General features: G+C 36.7%; 1 protein-coding gene and 1 pseudogene across 2 annotated transcripts in view; both read right to left on the bottom strand.

The window, feature by feature from the left end:
• PNPLA4 (patatin like phospholipase domain containing 4) overlaps window positions 1-18226 on the bottom strand; it is a 54645-nt gene extending 36419 nt beyond the window's left edge. Inside the window, exons 1-4 of one of the 2 annotated variants that reach the window (XM_043990747.1) lie at window positions 17807-18226; window positions 15981-16165; window positions 11093-11187; window positions 10781-10916 (exon numbers count right to left, since the gene is read on the bottom strand). In XM_043990747.1, the coding sequence (XP_043846682.1) occupies window positions 10781-10916; window positions 11093-11187; window positions 15981-16165; window positions 17807-17831 (441 nt within the window). In that variant the 5' untranslated portion in view covers window positions 17832-18226. The remainder of the gene's footprint in view (window positions 1-10780; window positions 10917-11092; window positions 11188-15980; window positions 16166-17806) is intronic. The other variant, XM_043990748.1, reaches the window with a different exon arrangement.
• The window catches only part of LOC122747385, a 181817-nt pseudogene continuing 178725 nt past the window's right edge, over window positions 18035-21126 (bottom strand).

The following is a 21126-nucleotide window of genomic DNA, read 5'->3' as shown; positions in this document are numbered from 1 at the left end:
TTATTTGAAATTGTTGCATAATTATATATTATATTTTGAGTCAAGATGTATTCACATTTTTTGCAATCATTTATTATCCTCAATTTTAAATCCATATGAGACTTGGATTATGGGAACTTATCATTTAAGACATTAATTGCCTTTATTCTGAGTTATCAGATGCCAGTTGGCCAAGGTGCCATCCAATCACAAGAGGAATACATGCAAGAGCAGACACTGAACTGTCACATGAGGGGAGACATGCATGAAGTCAAGGTATGGCTGAGAGAACGGCTTTTGACAAATGTTGAGGTTGGATTCTCTTGGTTTAATATTTTATTTTATTTTTTCCCCACAATATTGTACAGATGGCTGGAAGTATTCATCCCACCCATCTCACTTCTACACCTGGCTTCTATGCTCCCTCCTATATGCCTGATGCCATGGACATCTTAATCCCATGGATCTGATTAAGTCTGACTCAGTTTCTTCCAATATGTTCGGTGGCATGGACATATATTCCATCCACCTATTTTAAGCCTGGCATACTGTATGGGCAGTACATATTGCTCAAGTGTGGGAATGCTCATATCCCATCATTTCTCTGTTCTTTTATGGTAACCCCCATAATTATCTCAGGTGTCATGATAAATACAGTGTTGAATTTGGCCTTGACACCTGTTACCAATTATATTAGATTTTTAAAATTTCTCATAATGGCATGAGGATGATTAGGCAGATGATGCAAAAAGTGATGAAACAAAGATAAAAATTATTTTTAATAATTAATATCGCAGCAATTGTCTTCTCAATTACCCTCCATAAGGGGGGGACTATAGTAATATTATAATTTTAAAGAATGGTTCAATTTTTGTTTTATTATATGTTTCATGTGTAACAACTAAGATTCTGAATTCCCTTAGACATGTTTTTGAGAACTTTCATTGTTTGATTTGATTATTGACAAAGCTATTTTAAAGTTGTGTTAAGCTCAATTTTGTAGGAAATTTTCCTGGCTGATTACCAGCATCCACACATCAACCCCTGAAAAGACTTCCATTCCACGACTACACCTAGAGGACATCTGAGAAAAGACTTTCAGAGACTTTAAATGAACAGTTTTGATTTGTTGTTTTTGTTGTTTTTTTTCTCTTTCTGTTATAATATACACCATCTGTAACATGTATTCTCTGCAGAGGCCCTCCCTTTGCAAGACTAATGTCAAAGCGTCGGTTCATGAGGACAAAAAAAAAAATCGCCCCTCTGGACAAAACTTTCCTCTCTTCCTTTTCTATATTGTTGTTCACATATTATTAGTTAGCAATAGTTATTATATTGTTTTTATTGTTCCATCAAGGAAACATTTTGTTTCTTGAGGAACAACAGGGGGGACTGTAACGATTGGAATGACGCCACCTGCTGGATACTTACTGTAGAGGAGTTCTGCCCATGAAGGGAAGGTCTTTGAGGGCAAGACCAGGAGTCAGGAAGTGACGCGGGCTAGTGGGAGGAGGAAGGAAGAGACTGGCGCTCAGTCTCACGCTCTTTCCTCTGGACTCTGGTGGAGAAGGGAGCTAGAAATGTGCTCTCCCTTTAATAGATAGGAATCTAGGCCTTTCTCTCTCTCTTTACCAAATTCTTATTCTCCTTAATAAATGCTTAAAAGTCTAACTCTTGCTAAAGCTTGTAATTGATTGGCGACCACTCATTAGATATTTTAGACAGACTAGCTAGAATTTTAGCTCTTAACAAAAGGGTTTTGGGAGTTGGGGGAGAGATGGAGGAGGAGTGGGACAGTGAATGACCCTTACACTCATCAGAATTAGCTCAATGACCTTACGCTCATCAGAGTTGGCTCAAGGGTGGAGTAATCTATCTAACCCTGCAGGAAAGTAGGAGGGGAAGGGAATAAGGAGGAAGCAGTGATAGAAGGGAGGGGAGAGTGGGAGAGCGGCAGTCAGAAGCAAAACACTTTTGAGGAGAGATAGGGTAAAAGAAGATGGAGAATGGAGTAAGTATCATGGGAATGTAAAAGGATGGAGTGAAAGAGTTAGCAATAGTAATTTTGAAAAAATTTTGAAGCAGAGGTAAAAGTAATGTAAGATGATGATGGTGATGATTAATGATGATAGATTGATTTAAGGATTTATGATGATTAGAGGGAGGTGAGGAATGATTGAGGATGATGGCAAAATGTATGGTACTTAATTTTCTGGGCTATTGTAAAGAAAATTCTTTGTTGTTTAAGGTACTATATAAATGTTATCTATTACTTTTGTTGCAATAATTAACCTCATAGGTTTATTCTAAGGAAATCTCTCTTTAAAGTACTATAAAAAAATGTAGTTTACTATAAAAAAAAATGATGAGCAGGATACAATCAGAAAGACCTGGAGGGACCTGCATGATCTGATGCAAAGTGAAATGTGCTGTATACAAAATAACAGTAGTATTGTGAGATGATCTGCCGTGAATGACTTGGTTTTTTTCAGCAATGCAATGATCAAAGACAACTCTGAAGCTCTCATGAAAAATTCAATCCATCTATAGATAGAGACCTGATGGTACTTGAATACATATTAAAACATAATTTTTTGTTAGTTCCTTTATCAGAACCAAAAAAAAAAATTATGAGAAGGATGCTATCAGAAAAACCTGGAAAGACATACATGAACTGATGCAGAGTGAAATGTACTGTATACAAAATAACAGCAATATTATAAGATTATCTGTTGTGAATGACTTGGTTATTTTCAGCAATACAATGATTCAAGATAATTCTGAAGGACTTATGAAAATTGCAATCCATCTACAGAGAAAGAATAGATGGTATCTGAAAACAGATTGAAACATAATTCTTTTGATAGTTCCTTAATCTGAAGTTTTGTTTTTGTCTGTTTTATTTCACAACCTGGCTAATGTGGAAATGTTTTGTATGACTACTCATGTATAACTTATATTGAATTGCTTGACTTCTTGGGGGGGCAGGGGAATGGAGGAAGAGAAGTTGGAAGACAAAGTTTTAGAAAACTGATGTCAGAATTTGTTTTTACATGTAACTTAAAAAATAAAATTCTAAATTAAAAAAGAATATATATGTGTATATATATATATATATATATATGAAGAAAACAAAAACAAAAAAATCAAATAGCCTCAACTGTAGCAAAGTGAAAAGAAAGGTTATCTGCTAGGAGTAAAGGTGGGTTTATGAAGTTAGAAGTCTTAAGAGAAAAGACAGGATTTTGGAACAGCTGTTGTAGAAATTTTGAATCACAGAAATTCAGAGCTGGGAGGAATCTCAGTAGCTATGAAGATCAAATGATGCCTTAAAAAAAATCCCCTTTACAACTTACCTGAAAAGTGATTCCCAAGTGTATACCTAAGGAGCACTAGTCAAGGGAAACCAGTTGCCTGTTGAGGCAGTCTATTCCATTTTTAGCTAGCTCTAATTGTTAGTAAGTTTTTTTTTCTTATAATAAGCCTAAATGTATCTTTTTTTTTTTTGTTATTTCTGCCTATACTGGTTTGTCCCTGGTGTCAGGAAGAGCAATTCTTATCTCTATACCCTCTGACAGCTGCAGAATGTCTAGAATAAAGAGAAAGTCAATAGATTAGAAAAAGGACTACTGTGCAGCAGTGAAAGTTCAGATAAATGAATTTTCAGTGAGCCTAGTTAGAATAATTTCATGACTTCCTAAAGCAGCACATGACCCCTCAAGAGCAGGGAAGGAGAGAAATAAATGATAGGTACTACCTGGAGTTAAAAAATAGCTTAGGAATGACATTAAGAGTGGAGGTTTCAAAAATGGAAGAGAAGGAATAATTAAAATGATTGACCATAGGGTCAAAATTGGGAAGAGAGAAATTAAGATCTGGGCAGTTGATAGATTGGAAAAACAAAGGAAAAGGATATAGAACGCTAAGTAAAACAGGGAAGTGAAAGGACAAGAGATTGTAATGAGAGACAAGAATTTCAGAGTTCAGAATCTTGTAGGTAAAGTAGTTTTGAGTGATTATAAGATATAAGATAGAACTTCTCCATTAGGTTATTATAGAAGAATGGAAACCACAGAATTTAAGGAGGTCAGTGAACAATAAGAAACTATTTACTGAAGTCTATAAAGATGCAGGATTGACAGGAGAGTGGACACTGTGGTACAGTGGAAAGATAACTAGATTCAATCCACATGCCCTACCTAGGTTTTAGCACCAACTTCTACCATTTCTTGTGGGTGAGCACAGGAAGATTCTTTTGCCACCATCAATCTAAGTTTTCCTCATCTGTGAAGTAAAAGCACTGCAATCTCTACCTGTGAGGTCTATTCAAGCTCTAAATCTTTTGGTCTTTACTGTTACTTCCATTGATTAGGTCATATACTTGGATGACACAAATTTTAAGGAGAAAATAATGATTAATAATGATGGGAGTCAGAGCAAAGGCACTGCGGGGTGAGGAGAGAGGACTCTAACTCCACCTTCAAGTCCTGTAGAGGACACAGTAAGAGGGAGTTATGGAATTTTCAGCAAAAAGCCAAGTTTCAGTTAATGTGATGCTGTAGGACTTGGTCTATAAGAGGAAATGATCCAGAATAAAGGGGAATTTGTTAGCAATGGAATATAGATTCCAAAAAGCACAGGCAAAGAAGGAAACCAGGGGAATCTTATGGCTTATTGATTGGGTGAGCATGCAGGAAACAAGATGAGCTTGACTGATCAACAGGAATATTAAGAAAATAACACGTTACAAAAACAATATGGTACAAGGGGGTAAGAGTGCTGAATTTGGAGTCAGGAGAAATTTGGACTCAAATTTTGCTTTTGACACTTGATATATTTCGACTTTATGCTCCATATCAGTAAAATGGGTGTAATAATTATTGTACTTCTCTCACAATGATGTTGTATGGAGAAAATTAAATGATGAATATAAAAAGCTTTTGAAACATTAGAATACCATATAAATGTTAGTTATGGTGATGGTAAGGATGATATTGATGATGGAATACCAAAACCACTGGTCAACTATGACAAAAATACATTCAAATTGCATTCTTTTGGAATATTAATACAGTAGAAAAGAATACTAGATTGGGGATCAAGAGATCAGAATTTTGTCCCAATTTTGTAATTTACTACCTATATATTTTGGGGTCAGTCACAAATTTTAAAATCTTAAGATCTTAAAGCTTTCTACGATCTCTAGAGATCATAGAATCCAATATCATTTTACAGATGAAGAAATTGAGAATAGTTGGACTAGACGATCTAAGGCACTTTTCAGTTTTACATTTCAGCTATAATTCATTCTTAATGATAAAATAATAGCATAGTTTTTATAAGTTATAAAGCTATCAATGTAAATGCATTTATAGGTATATTGCTCATTAATTGGTTGGGAAATTGTTAACCCAAATATGGGTTCCATATTCAAAAGCTCTAATTCTCTGGCCCTGGGATGAACTTAAACTTACCTTTGTATTATCAAGGAAACAATTTTCTAGAGAAATTAATGGTATAAATAAGATTACAAGTGTTTTTCAAACACTTTAGAAGAATTAATTTACATAAAATTATTACCATGCTAATAAGTCTCAAAGGAACTCTATCCAGCAATACTTCACTAGCCTCGTACAAATTCTCTATGAGATACTGCTTTTTTAAGTGAAAGGAATCATAAGCAACAGCAATAACAACAATAACAATAATAATAATAATCCTCATTTTTCAGTTATAAAAATCAAGGTCACAGAATATTTTTACTTGCCTAGAATTATACAAGTGAAAAACAGAATTATTATTAGAAAGTTGGTATGCTCTCAATCCAGTGCTCTTTCTATAAATTATACCACTTTGCTTCCCTTCCTTGCCTACTGTTCAATATTTGAAAAAAAAAAAAAAAGAAAGAAAGAAATCATGATCTCATCACTGCAAGTAATTCTAAAGGGGCAGATTTAAAAAAAAAAAAGTTTTCTTTTTTCCCTCCCATCCTGTAGAATTTTTGTCATGGTCTAATTTAGATTGCCCACAGTTTATCCATCCAATGTGCTGATGGCTTTCCTTTTATTTTTTTTTAAACATTTCATAGGCTTCAGTGCAACTGATGACCAGATGATGAGATGACTTCTTTTTCTAATCATACATTTCCTCATTGAAATCCTTTTTGCCACTTCAGCATAAACCATTATTGAAAATATGCTGTAGCCTACATGCTAATAATAACCCTAATAACAATAGGTATTACATGCTAGTCACTATTGCTAGGCACTTTACAAATATTATATCATTATATCTTCACAATAACCCTGGGAGGTAGGTGTTATTATTATTTCCATTTTATATACAAAGAACTTGATGAAAAAAAAGAAGTTAAATTACTTGCCCAGGGTCACACATCTGGTAAGTGTATGAGGCTGGATTTGAACTTAGATCTTCCTGACTTAGGCCCAACATTCTAACCACTGTGACACCTAGCCATCTCTTGCAACTAATTCACCTTTCCATTGTTGTTTAGCTCACCTATACTTTAATTCCTTGGGGGGTCTTTACTTGTCCAGGATTTGTAAAGACAAAGCATCATAAGGAAAAAAAATGTTGAAAATATATACCAGGGAACAGCTTGAGACAGTTAAAAGCAGTGTACTGTTTTCTAAACCATTACCATTCATGTACCACAACTTGTTTAGACATTCCCCAATTAAAGGTTATCCAGTTTGTTTCCAGTTCTTTGTTACTATAAAAAGTGCTGCTATAAATATTTAGGTATATATGAGGCTCTTCTTTTTATGACTGAACTTCTGGAGGTACGTGCCTAACAGTGAAATCTCCAGATCAAAAGTATGGATGTTTTAGTCATTTTCTTCTCATAATTCCAAATTGCTTGATCACTTCATAGCTCCACCAATAGAGCATGTGCTCATCTTTACACAACCTCCCCAACACTGACCATTGCCATCTTGTGGAATCTTTGCCAAATGTTTGGCTTATAGGGTCAAACAAGTAACTAGGTGCTTTAGTGCACAGAGTGCTGGGTCTGGAGTCAGGAAGTTCTGAGTTCAAATTTGGTCTCAGAAACTTACAAGCTGTGTGACTCTGAGCAAGTCACTTAACCTCTGCTTGCCTTAATCTACTGCAGAAGGAAATGGCAATGCACTATATCATCTTTGCCAAGAAAACCCCAGTGACAGTATGGTCCATGGAGTCACAAAGAGTTGGACATGAATGAACAACAAGAAGGTCAAACCTCAGGACTGATTAGTATTAGCAGTAATTTGGAACATGATTTCATATATTTGTTAGTAGTTACAATTCTGAGAACTGTTTCTTTGAGCACTTGTCTATTAAGGAATTCTCGTTTCTGCTAATTGCCAATATACAGTTATCCCTTCCACACTTCGACTTTCACTACTGCAGTTTCAATATATCATGGGTTGGCATAGGGGATTTTGGGGAAGTCTTGCAGAAGCCACAGACAACACGTGAAGGCCAGCAGACAAAACAGAAAAAGTTCAGAAATTCAAAAATGCATAAAGTATATGTATAGTATATGTATTATATCAACATATTTTATCTTTTAATACCATAATAACTTAGACTTTTTCTCTTCCACAAAGGGAGGGCCCAAAAAATATTAAGCAGATTTTCTAGATCATGTTGTTGCCGCTCCTCTTTTAGTAATCATTAATCTCATGTAGGAGGCTCGGTAATATTCTGGGAATTGATGAAATTAAAATATAATCTACCAACAGGAACACCATCATCCAAAAGTAATATCTCTTCCATTTGGCTCCTGTGAAAGATATTCTTCATAACAATTACAAACTGCTTTAGACAAGCATATATTTTTTGCTGTCTTACTTGACCTTAATAATCAGAGGGCTGTAGAACAAAGTTATCTAGGTGATTGAATTTATCAAGTAATCTTTTCTATTCTTGGTATATAATTGAGAGATTTATTGCTGGAAGAAAACTTTTAAGGCTGAATTTTATTTTATTAAATCAAAGGTTTTTTGTTTATTTTTTGTAATCAAAAATAAACAGCAGGTTCTTGTATTCTAAGCATATTTTAGTTAAATGTGTGACTAAAGATATGGTTAGTTACAGAGAATCATTTGTTAAAGCTTACATGTTCCTTTCTCATATCTTCATCAAGGATACATTCAATATGCATGTAGATAATTCTAGTAAAGATCTTATAAAAATGATAAAAAGCATATAAGATGGTATTTAGTTATGTTCTCATGATCATGCTGTGGTACATCATCAGTATTTTTTCCACTCTTGTTATCTTTCTTTCTTTTACATGTATGCATATCTTTTAATGTGATACCCTCAATATTTTTGAGATTGTGTCTTGAAAGCAGCAAGTATATTCTTAGTGTATATTGGTTTGGGCCCAGCCAGTCTTCCTTCTTTCATCTTTCTACTGGTATTTCTATTTCTTTAAATAACACACTGGATACTGGGATTTAGGGCACCCAATACAATGGTTCTCTGTTGCTGCTGATGAAAATAGAATGCTTATGAAATACTATTATTTTTAAAAATTATATTCTATTTGTTACTTTGCCCGGTTTCATGCATCAGTGTTTTGGGGATGATGTTCATTTGAGTTTTCTACCAAGTTTTTTTGCAGGGAAACTGATGCTTTACAAGGCAACATTACTTATAATCTCAACCATTTTTCTCTGTAGTGTTTACAAATGAATTTATATTTTAAATCCGTGTTGTCCTACCATCTCCCTCCACTTGGTAAGCTCAAGTGTTTCCTGGCTACCACATATTCTGGACTCTTGGACTCCTCCTCATAGTATTTGTTTTATATTGGCTAAACTTTAGAAAGAAATCATTATAATCATCCTTTTCTTTTTAAATTTCATATTTTTAAGCCTTAGTAGCTAATTTATATAGATCATGTTGAAGCTGTTGTGGTTCTTCTTACTCTTACTTTTATTTTGAGGTTAATTTTGGTCTTTCTCTGCCTAGCAGATAATCTGTCCACTCCCACAAAAGTAACAATCGGTTACCTTTTGTTAGAATATGCCCAAATTCATGTTTTGTGGTGATATATGATATTAACCCTGTTAACACTTTCCAACCCTTTTTGTGTGTATGTATTTACAGACATGTATATAGCATTCATTACATATAAACAATATACATATTTATATAAAAATAAATATAAATTAAAAAAACATTCACTTTATATAGTTATGATGTTCCTCAGTATCTAAAAGCCATCGTCTTTTTTTTTTTTTTTGGCAGGGCATAGAGGGTTAAGTGACTTGCCCAGGGTCACACAGCTAATAAGTGTCAAGTGTCTGAGCCCAGATTTGAACTCAGGTCCTCCTGAATCCAGGGTCAGTGCTTTATCCACTGTGCCACCTAGCTGCCCCCAAAGCCTTTGTCTTTTAAACTTTTTTTCCTGCCCTTCTACACAATCAAGTTACCTCAGCTTACCTTGTCAAATTCTTCATAGAATTCCTCTATCTTTTCACCTTTCACAACATATGTTAGTAAAAACTTACCATTATCTTCATATTTTTCTTTTTATAACCATGAACTTATATTTTTTTGTTGCCTTTGGGTGAAGGTTGAAACCAATTCTGCCAGCTTTCTTTTTTTTAACTTTAAAGAAACTGTGAGCCATAATTTTGTTTGGCCATAATTTGCTTCTCTCTTCTCATGGCTGGCTCCTTCTACACAGGAGTTACAGTGAGTGCTGGCTGGAAGCAAGACTGTTGGTGTGGTGGATGTTGCCACTCCCAGGGCTCTTGCATCTTATTTGTCTATTGGCGACAAATGGTCAGCAGCTGTTGCTGGTGGTGACGAGGAAGGTGGGCACCTTTTCCATAATGACCTTTCCTCTGGTTGACTTTAACTGTAACTCTGGTTTCTACCTTCTTTGGTTTTCCATTGGAACCATTTTGACTCATGTAGTGACTAAGGGCTTGTCACTGTTGAAGGCAATAGATAAGCTGCCTAATAGATAAGCAGTTGTTGCTACCTATCTCTTCATTCTTCCTCGTTCACTAGAAAGAGTGTAGGATATGAAGTCAAAAGAGCTGGATTTGTACCACACTGTTAATGACATGCCTGTTGCTTGCTTTCTCCTCAGCCACCACAGCCTCTCTAACCCATAAATGTCACTGTGGAAATGGAAGTGGATTAAGGATTAAGCATATTTTATTTTTCTTTGTTTCATGAGCTTCCATGGTCAAAGAATTCATTAGCCAGTAGTCAACCAACTAGTTCATGGTAATAAAATTACATTTGAAAAATAATTCTGGAACTTGGGACTTTTCACCAAATCAGACTATAGTGTGATCTTCACTTAGCCCAAATAAATGAAGTTTTACATCATAGAATATAAAGCTACCTGCTGTTATTACAAAAAATATACAGGTTACCCAAGACACTAAAAGATGGAATTTACCTGTTTTCTATTTACAGTCATCATCTCCCTTAACCCATTATCTTAGCAAGCATATTGTTAATTGTAAATTGGCTCGTCAGAGAATTTCCCATGCATATTTAATTCTCATGCTACTAATTTTCAAGCTCGCTCAACAGAATCAGTGAACAGTTTCGCAGAATAAACATGAAGCTAGAAATGATCAGAAATAAATAAGGAAATTATATAGGTTTGGGGAACCATTTCTTACAGGGGAAGTCTATAATAATTACAAAAGGTCATCTAGAATTTCAAAAAAATTCTGCCTTTAATTTCTAGAAAGTGGACAAAAGAAAAAAAATCACTACATTGGCTTATTTCTTACAAGGTAACATGCAACTTCCTTACCTTAATGAGGTCTTCCCTGGAGGAAAAATGAGAAATTAGGTAATTTTCTCTGCTTTTTGTGTTAGTGATAGATACATGAAGTCGATTCTCTGCTGTCTCATGAGCGTTAGAAGGAAGAATGGTCTCGATGCCTTCTCTAAAGAAGTGAAAACAATAAGTATTATTCACCTTTAATTATTGAACAGCATCTAAATATTTTAAAAGAGGGAGTGCTGAGTATGCCATAGTTTGTACAAAAAGTATACAATACTTTGTCTTCATATGCTCTTGGTTTTACATAAGACACAATACATAGGAAATATAAATAAGTACCTTAGACGTGCCATAAAATCATAACCTGGTGTTATGGCACCCACGTACTGCTTTCTAATTTCTGCAGCAAATTTGTATGTAAATTCATTACATTCCTGAAAAATAAGATATTCACTGGAATTAAACAAAATCTTAACCACAAATCATTTTGAGGAAAGTGTTTGTCAACCAAGTATTAAATATATCAAGGATTTAACTTGCCCTGCATTTAAAAGTAACTGGTGTCAGTTGCTTCTGGCTCAATTATACATGTATAAAATGTGAATTCATTAATTTTTCACAACAATGAAAATATTTGGGTGTGTATATATCAATTAGAAACTGATATGACAAGGAATTATGGAAGCATAATATAGCTAATTTGATGAATACTAATCCTTTAAGTGGGACATTTTTATACAAATAATATTTCATGACTAACTAAATAAAGGCATATCTGCTAAATAAGGAGGAGAAAGTAGCTATGTATTTATGTAGAGTCAGGACCTGGGTTCTACTCCTACCTCTAATAGTTATTAGCTGTATGACCTTCAGCAAATTACTTATCCTCCTTGGGCTTTAGCCTCTTCATTTATCAAATAAGAAATCAGGAGACTCAATATAAGTTCACAGGCTCACAGATCTAGACTTGAAAGGACCTCTATACAATCCAATCATTTTGTGTTACAGATTAAGGAACTCTGGTATAAGGAGGCTAAGTAACTTATCCAAGGTAACAGAAGTAGAAAGCAATAGAGGTGGGATTGCAATATAATTCAATAAACATTTACTAAGCACCTACTTTGTATGGGCCAGCCACTAGGTAGAGATACAAAGTAAAAACAAAATAGCCCATGCCTTCAAAGAGGTTATAGTCTATTAGAAGATCCTTTACTTGGAAGATTAAATACCAAATAAAGACCAAATAATTGTTTTTTGTTGGGGGTAGCATGGGCTAGGACTAGCAAACAGTAGAGTAGAATAAGATTCTTATAGGAGGTGGCATTTTAATCAAGCTTTGAAAACAAATTGAGAGAATCTCTGAGGTTGACTTGAGGAGAAAGTACATTCCAGGCACAAGGGACACCCTGTGAAAAGGCATGGAGATGGGAACAAGGAATGTTATGTACAAGGAACCCCAAGCTGACCACACTGCTCTTACATAATTATTGTGAACTTTACAGGAAATCAATGGCTTTAGTTAAATTCAGTGTTAGGTAATTGTAATAGTTAGATAAGTGCAAAAAGGAAAAAAAAATCAGTTTAACTAGATTTTGAAAATCTTAGTTATTTGATGAAACTTGTCAACAGGGATGCTACAAGTCACAGTTTTAGGCAAAACATTTTATTTTTTATCTAATTATGTAAACTCCTTATGATGTAAATAGGATACTATCACATTTTAATGATGTAGCATATAAGCAAATTTTTAATTTTCTATGACAAATCAGGGGAAAAAAGGAAGTATCCCCATATTCACAAATTAAAATGAACATGTTAGAAGATGACGGTAGTTATAAAGTTAGTTGTAGGGTAGTTGTTGAAAAAAAATTCATTTGACTATAATGGTTAGGAGAGATCAGAGGTTCATTGATCTAGAGCTGAAAGGGATCTCAAAGGCCATCTAATCCAAACTTCTTATTTGATAAATGAAGAAGCTAAAGCCCAAGGAGGATAAGTAATTTGCTGAAGGACACACAGCTAATAACTATTAGAGATAGGAGTTGAACCCAGGTCCTGACTCCACATCCCATGCTCTTTCTAGCTGGTTAAGATATAAAGGAAGAGGCAGGAATTAATGACTCCTTATACATCATGAAATTTAGATTAAACATTATTAAACCTTTAGCACAGACAAGTCCAGAGGCACTACATGAGTCAAAATGGCCCCAGTGGCAAACCAAAGAAAACAAGCCACAATTATAGGTAGAGTCAGGTAGGAGAGAGGTCACTATAGAAAAGGGACCCATCTTCTTCATCACCGCCAGCAAAAAGTGCTGGTCAATTGCCATCAGTAGACAGATAGGCACAAGAGTCCTAGGAGTGGCAACATCCTTCAGACCACCAGTCTTGCTTCCAATCCATTCTTCACAGTCACCATGTGGGTAAGCAATTCTTGTGGAGAAGGAGCTAGAAATCCCCACCAACTGGCAAACAATGGCTACTCAGAGTAGACAAGCCAGCCTAGCTGAAACAGCAAGGCACCCCGAGGTAGATATAGGAGGCAGCATGTCCCAGGCAAGTCAAACCACTACTCCACCCCTACCTTGACTATCATTTCCCCACCCTAAGACCCAAAACCCTTGGAATAGCAACCACTGCTGCAGCCATCCTGGGAATCATCTTCTGTGGAAAGACAGCCTGACAATCATTCTTGCAGGTGCTACAGCCAGTTCCTGAAGACCCAGAAAAGAAAGTTCTTGCCACCAAAGTTCCTGGCATTGCCAAATATTTCAATATTAGAAAATAACATAATTTGTCAGAGGAAATTATATTAAAAAAGAAAAATTAATGTGTTTTGTCATTGTACCCTAAGGACCTTTCTGTTTGCCTTATGCCTGAAATCTTCTATGTGTTTTTGAAAGCAGGAACTGTCTTATTTTTTTTTTATTTTTAACCCCATTGCTTAGCACAGTGCTTTGCACACAGTATATGCTTCAGCGATACATTCATTCAGACAGCTTCACATAGTGGCTACTGAGCTCTCCTGGGAGTCAGAAAGCCCTAGATTTCAAACCTTTTCTCGGGCACATATTGGCCAAGTGACACTCAAGCTCTCAAGTCACATAAACTCTCAAGCTCTCAAGGCAACATTTTAAGACTCTAAGTTGCAGAACAACTACTGATTTGGATAGGAAGAGTTTTCTTACTAGGACTTCTCCACAACAATGAAATCACAGGTTCCCTTCCCTCCTCTCTTTGCCCCGCCAAGAAAAATAAAAGTAGATTATGTACCTAGTTACTCTGGTAGTTGCAGTGAAGAATACAAAAGATGACAGTAGGGAGACTGTTCTCAAGGGTCTTTACATATTTACCTTGCTGTGTGACACAGAAGTAAAATCCTAACCAACCCATCTGGGAAATGTTGTTCCAGAGAGTACAAAATAGTCATAGCATCATAGATTTAGAGAAAAAAGGGATCTCAAGAGTCAACTAGCCCAAGCCTCATTTAACTGATGAGGGCACAGAGGCCCAGATGGGTTAAATCATTTCTCCAAGGTAATACAGGTAGCAGAGTTGAAATTCAAATCTATGTCCCATAGTTCCAAATCTACAACTCCTTCCATTGTATAATTCTGGTAATAATTTAAGAGTAACATCTCCACCTCTCTAACTTGGATTATTTCTACAAAATAGCAAAAACAGTAAGGAAGGGGAAGGTACTGGTACTTCAAAACTTCTGTTTCAGCTATATTATTTATATAAACTCTTTTGCTCTTCTGTTGTGGCTCCTACATAGGCATTGCTTCTTCAGATGATAGCTTTGAGGTCTGGCTGGAAGCAAGACAACTGTGAGTCTTGGGGAAGGAAGCATGGGGAAGGAACAAGATAACTCAGTTTTATCTTTTGTAAATATTTAATTCTGCATCAGTCAATATTTTGGGAAGGCCAGCATATGTTTTGGAGCAAAGGATACAATGGCCTTCAAATGCCAGCTTCCAATGTTTCCTCCTAAATAAGCTCCTCAGAAGAAGAGACTAGGCTTTGTAACATATTAATGTAAGGCTTTAAAACATGCAATGCTTTTTACATACATTATCTAATTTGGAGTTTGTAGCTTACCCAGGTATGTGTGGCACAGTACTCAAGAGTACATGGTTAATCATTTTTTTTTTAAATCTCCATTGAGGGGGCAGCTAGGTGGCACAGTGGATAAAGCACCAGCTCTGGATTCAGGAGCACCTGAGTTCAAATCTGGCCTCAGGGGCAGCTAGGTGGCACAGTGGATAGAGCACCAGCTCTGGATTCAGGAGCACCTGAGTTCAAATCTGGCCTCAGGGGCAGCTAGGTGGCACAGTGGATAGAGCACCAGCCCTGGAGTCAGAAATACCTGAGTTCAAATCCGGCCTCAGACACTTGACACTAGCTGTGTGACCCTGGGCAAGTCACTTAACTCCCATTGTCCCAAAAAAACAAAAACAAAATAAAATCTCCATTGATATGATGGGAAACTACATTCCTATTCATTGTCTATTTGAAAATATAATATCCTCTTTTTATACTTTTAGGATATTATGAGCAGCATAAATGCACTAATATTTGGCTAAATAGTAATGAAAATAACCCTACAAAGAAAATAAGTGACAAAGAAAATTTTCCTTACATGGGAGGAAGAAGAAAGGGGAGAGAAGGATCAAAGAAAAACAGTAACAAGAACCTAGGAAATTAGCTCTATAAATCAGAGAACAGAACTTAAATGAAAATATTTAGGCTGCATTAAAAGCAAGATTATTTGGCTCTTTGTCACTGGGTCCAAAGTCAAGAATGTTGTCTTCATATCTGAATGGGGAAGATTTCTTTCTCAAGACAAAAGACACAGAGGTTGCTCAATTTCTTAAGCTTTTAAAAAAAAAATCTATGTATCTATACGTATGCTTATAAAAGAAATTCCCTTTGAGGAAAAAAAAAAAGCAGAGCTAGGATTCAAGAACAAATAATTGAACTAGAATAAAAATATTTCCTTCCCCTTAGCTTCTCCCCAAAGTAACTGTCTTAAAAAAAAATAGTAGTATGTGGAGGAGGGGGAAAGACATTGAAAATGACTCAATTTTAGGTTTTTACAATTTTTTTTAAATTTCCTTACCAAGCCTATTTTTCAAATCTAACATTTTGGTAAAGGTAAAAGTAAGTCTTGATATTTTATCCTAATTTCTCCAGAAGGCACATACTTTGGTTATTTCTTAATTACCTCTATTTTTTCTGGTGCAGTTAACAGAACAGTTGCAACCAAAGATCCTGCAGAAGCTCCAGCAAAGGCCTTCACAACTTTTAGAAATCGTTTGCCATGTTTGCAAAGTGCAGATGCTACCCCCAAGTGGTAGATTCCCAGAAATCCACAAGCTGAAAAGGACAAGTTGATGTGCTTCATTTTTGCTGTGAAATTCGACACAAAAGTCAGAAAAAAAAAATTTACCCAAGATACTGCAAACAAGTATCTGTTATGTTGTTTTTTAATGGTTTGTTATTCATGCAAAATTGAAGACAGAAATATTTTCACCAAAACATTGTTTGAAATATAATTCAGTATTCCAAATATAGGGGCTTCAACTCATTCTAGTTCACCACCTGAATTATCTTTAACCAAAAAAAAAATCAATTTTAATAAAACATATGGCTTTACATATCTCAATATTTGTTCAGTAGATTGTCACCACCTATTTCTTTCCATCTTTGTTTTTTTTTCTTTTTTTAAACACCCCATACATGATATTTGGTCTTTTCCTGACCTTTAAAAGAAGTGGAAGTCTCTTTAACACTTTTACTAAAAATTAAGTAGTGAAAAATTAACAGTGATTATACCTAGTTACAACTGAGATCCACGTTCTCTTTTATACATGCAACACTGAACTTAAATATATTTACCTTTGTTTTTTCCTAACTGATCTTTAGAATTCAAATTAAAATGCTGCTTCAATTACCCAATAATTCAGTGAGCCTTATATAAAGATATGTATAAATATATATGTATAAATATATTATATAAATATAAATGTATTTTAAAATAAAAACACAGAACAAAACCTTCACACACAAAAAACTCCAAATCTAAACTTTTTTATTGATATCACTGTCAAAAATACTCCCTCAGAACATTTAGACTTAAATCATCATTTGACAGACCATTCATTAATGACTAAATGAGTCTGTCCACCATACCTAGAAATTCTCTTGCTTAAGAAAGTATGCTTTGAACAGGCCACTTTAAAAACCTCAGTAGCCTTAGTGTACAGAACTTTTGCCCTTTCTATACAGCCCCTCTTTCCCCTCAAAAGCTCTCCCTATTCTGCTTTCTTAGGGAACTGAATGGGTCTCATTAACGGGGTGGGGTACAGTACAATAGAACCAATGTTGACCCCAAGAGCTCCATTTCCTGTAAGATGCAACAGAGGCCTGCATTCATTGCCCTTGAGAGGAAAATGGATTCACCAAAGGGCTTTCACAGAAACAAACTTGAAAAATTCGAGTTATTTTCATCGTAATGTATCATTACACAGCATCCTAACATCAATTTCTAATTCTTTTTAAAAAAATATTATTACTTGTGGAAGGACCGGGATTCATCTCTGGGAAAAACTTTTATAATATTTAGCAAATGTGCTTTTCTCAGAACTCCTCCATTTGGGGGGGCATTATATTCAGCTGAGATTTTAGATTTTTATTTTTAAGGGGAGTGGGGAGAGCGAAGAGGGGGTGGCTGAAGGTCAAGTTCGGCTTTTAGACGCTCCATGGGGAATAGCCCCCACCCCCACGGGGGGAGGGGGGGGCGATGGTGTGTTCCTCAGTCCGGGCCACGGGGGAGGGGGAAGTAGGGACGTGAAGGGTCCCAGAAGAGAAACGAGGGCTGATGGTCAAATTCAGCCCTCGGACGAGCCTCCGGGGGCTGTCCCTGGGGGTCCCCCACTACCTGATGGGGGTGGGGGTGGGGACGGGTCTAAGAGAGAGGCGACATCTACCTACACCTCGGTCCCTGTTTCACCTCCCTCCCTTCTTCTTTCTCCCTCGTCTTCATCATACCAATTTTGGCCTGGGATACATCCATGTTGAATTATCCCCCCTTTAACACACATAAATGGTATCCGCCCGGTCACTCAACGCCGCCACCGCTGGGCGGACTCCGAGAGCCTCGCGCGCTCAGCCTCCCGCCGGGGACGTTCTCTCAGGCGAACCCGAGCCTCCTAAGGCCGGGGGGAGTGGCGAAGCCAGGTAGTAGACAGGGGCGAAGAGAGGGAAAGGACTAGACCTTCAGGGAAGGAATAACCTCCGGATCTCCCAAGGAAGCCGGCGGGCCCCGCCCCCAACATGGCGGGTGATGACATCATCGCACCAATTCGGACGTCCCCGAGACCCCTGCCCAAATTGAAACGGCTTATTTTTTAAAAGTAAATCTAATCCTAAGAAGGTGACATTAACCCGGAGTGGGGGAGAGCAGGGAGTGGGGCGAAGAAAGGCTTAAGACAAAGAGAAGCTTTGCGCAAGCGCATGTGGCATCCTCTAGAAATTGGAGCGCTCACGAGCTGCTGCGCATGCGCAAAATGTTTCTTGTGGGTACCTGTGTTTCAGGTCTTGACAGTATTTTTTTTTTATTCTCGTGATTGTTTGACAGCCAAGATTTTAGTCCATCTCACCCTGCAATACTCTCCGTTATACCCCAACTCTGTGGGGCTGTAGAAAGGTTTTGCTTGTATATGTGTTTTAGTGTGTGCGTCAGGCACAGGGGATTCCTGGAAGGATTCAGCACCTGACTCTCCTGCTCTCCTCCATGCCTGCATCACAATACTCTGTCTACATTGCAGCCTCCTCTTCCCTCCCCTCTCTTCTACTTTCTCCCTCCCACTCCATGGAAATTAGGACTTCTTGCATTTCTGTGGGAGCTCTTCCTCCTACCTTGCAAGACAGACTAGGCAGGGGGGAGAAGGGGGGAAAGCAAGAAGCGCACGCATCATTTCATGTCACGACTCTAGTTTCCAGGGATCAGATGCTCATTGATTCCTCCCCGCCTCTTCAAGTCCTTCCTCAAGGTCGCAATCACAGCAGCAGCCCTTGAGATCAGATGATGCTTTCTGTCCTCCACAAGGATAAAGAGTCCACATATTTCCCTTTTCATTCGTGAGCTTTAGGAAATGTTAATTCCCTGTATTAAGATTAAAGTGCAAAGCAAAAAGGGGAAGAAGGAGAGGAAGACAGACAAACAGAGAGGCTACAGGCCTGCAATGACAAGTCTAGTTTTTTTTTTTTCTTTACATCCTTTATTGTGACGCAAATCTAGGTATTTTGCCACTATGATTTCAGGAAATCTGGACAGCCTGACGTTTCAGGCTTTGTCTACTCCCAACTGTTCCAGGAGGCATTTACAAAGTTATTTTACTCTTCCTTACCCACCTTCATCCTTCTTTTTCTTCTACCATTTAGTGGTTTTATTTTTGTTTTTGTTTTGTGTGTTTTTTTGTTTGTTTCTTTGTTTGCCTGTGACCCAAACTGACCATCCACTGATGTTTCAAGGGCGTATTTTAGCCTGTTATGAAGCCTTGGCCAACTAAGAGTTTTTGTTTTTCAGTTCAAATATAGTCCTGTTAATGAGTTTCTGCTAGTCCTTGAGATGTCCTAGTGACTATCTTGGCACTCAGCAGGGCTTATGAGCCTGTTATGGAACAGTAAATCCAGGCCTCAAAACATAGTGCCTTACTCAAAGTTTACTGTCTATTCTTAAACGATTGCTTGTTCTATAAATGCTAATGACAATAACTATCCTATCGATTCCAAATTAATATAAGCGGGTAAGTAGAAAAGGAAAGAATACAATACCATCCTTCCTTATCTGAGAAATATTGGAACCTAATTATCTCTACTAAAAGTGAGACTCAGAGAACAGGGAGATGTGGAAGGTCATACTGCTCCTAGTTTAGTAGAAATAACATTAGACCTGCAGGCAGGATATCTTGCTATTCACATGGCCTTTGGAAAATTTCTCCTCTGTAAAATTAGGGAGCTGAATTATATCACTAAGGGCCTTTCTATTTGCTTATATTCTTTGATTCAGTGTTGCTGGACCTTCTGTCTCTTCCCCAAAAAAACTTCCTTTTTAACTTCCTTTGTAACCCCAATTTAAAACTTTTGAATAGTATTGAAATTTTAAGCAATCCAAACTAAAAATTGCCTTGTTGGGATCTAGGAATGGCAAAAACAGAGTCTTGGAGGGAGTGATAGCAGTAACAGCTGTTGTTGTACTCCTAGATTTTCAGCAGGTTGGCCCAGACAACAGATGGAAACCTTGATTTCTAGACTGTCTGGACAAACACCAGACATATGGCAACTTTAATTTAACCATGAAGGAAATTCTCTAAAATGATACCTACATTTGACATTCTGACATTTTAACCAATAGATTTTGAGTCATTAAGTAAAATATTCCAAATTCAGAACATTATGTAGAGCCTTCCTTTCCAGATTTTCCCCTCACATTGTATTCCTATTTCATTAATTAAACAAAAAATCTTAGGCAACATTAGATCCAGATAGCTAAGATACAAGTAAGTGAATTATGTGAACCATGTATATAAAAAGCTTGAGTTGCCACTTTAAAATGTTTAAAATAATAGGTGATAATAAATGTATAGCCCTTCAAGATTTTATACAGAATGTCTCATTTGATAATCACACAACACCATGAGGTAGGTACTAATGCTGGTATTCCCATTTTACAGGTGAGGAAACTGAATTTCAACAAGGTTGAATCCTCACCAACAGACTGGACTTAAGCAGGAAGGCAATTTATTGAACAATCTTACAAAAAAAAAAAAGATGTCTGTGTGGGTGAGGTACACCCTAGCTACAGAGAGCCAGCCTTTTATACTCCATGCCCAAGTCAAAAGACCCTCCCCCCATCTTCCATTGGTTGGTTATTACAGAAGGTATAATGTTTCCAGAGAAGCACACTCATATACCCTTTAACATGATCCCCTCCTCCTGTTAAATACATCTTCATACATCCCATGTTCAAAAATGGTGGTTGTCTCTGCATTTGGGTCATTATCAGATAATATAGATAAGCTTATTAAGCATGCTAAGAAAGAAGTTGAGTTTAATAAGTTCACTTAGCCTACTCTGACAAAAACCAGATGACGCCAGTTTTTGTTTTTCTTACTTTAGGGCAGAAGTTGCTTCACTGTTTCTGTAATGAGTGACACAATATTTTCATTTCTCACAAGGTTAAGTGACTCAGATAATGTCAAAGGAGGGAACTCCTACTATTACTTTGTTCCTATTAATATATTTTTGCAGTTTGCTTTCATTTTAAGATCTTAGTTGCTATGCCATTTGGTATGTATACATTTATT

Source organism: Dromiciops gliroides, chromosome 3 (genome assembly GCF_019393635.1).
Source record: "Dromiciops gliroides isolate mDroGli1 chromosome 3, mDroGli1.pri, whole genome shotgun sequence".
Classification (NCBI taxonomy): Eukaryota; Metazoa; Chordata; class Mammalia; order Microbiotheria; family Microbiotheriidae; genus Dromiciops; species Dromiciops gliroides.
Note: the sequence above shows the minus strand (reverse complement) of the source record. Positions and strands in the feature narration are given on the sequence as shown.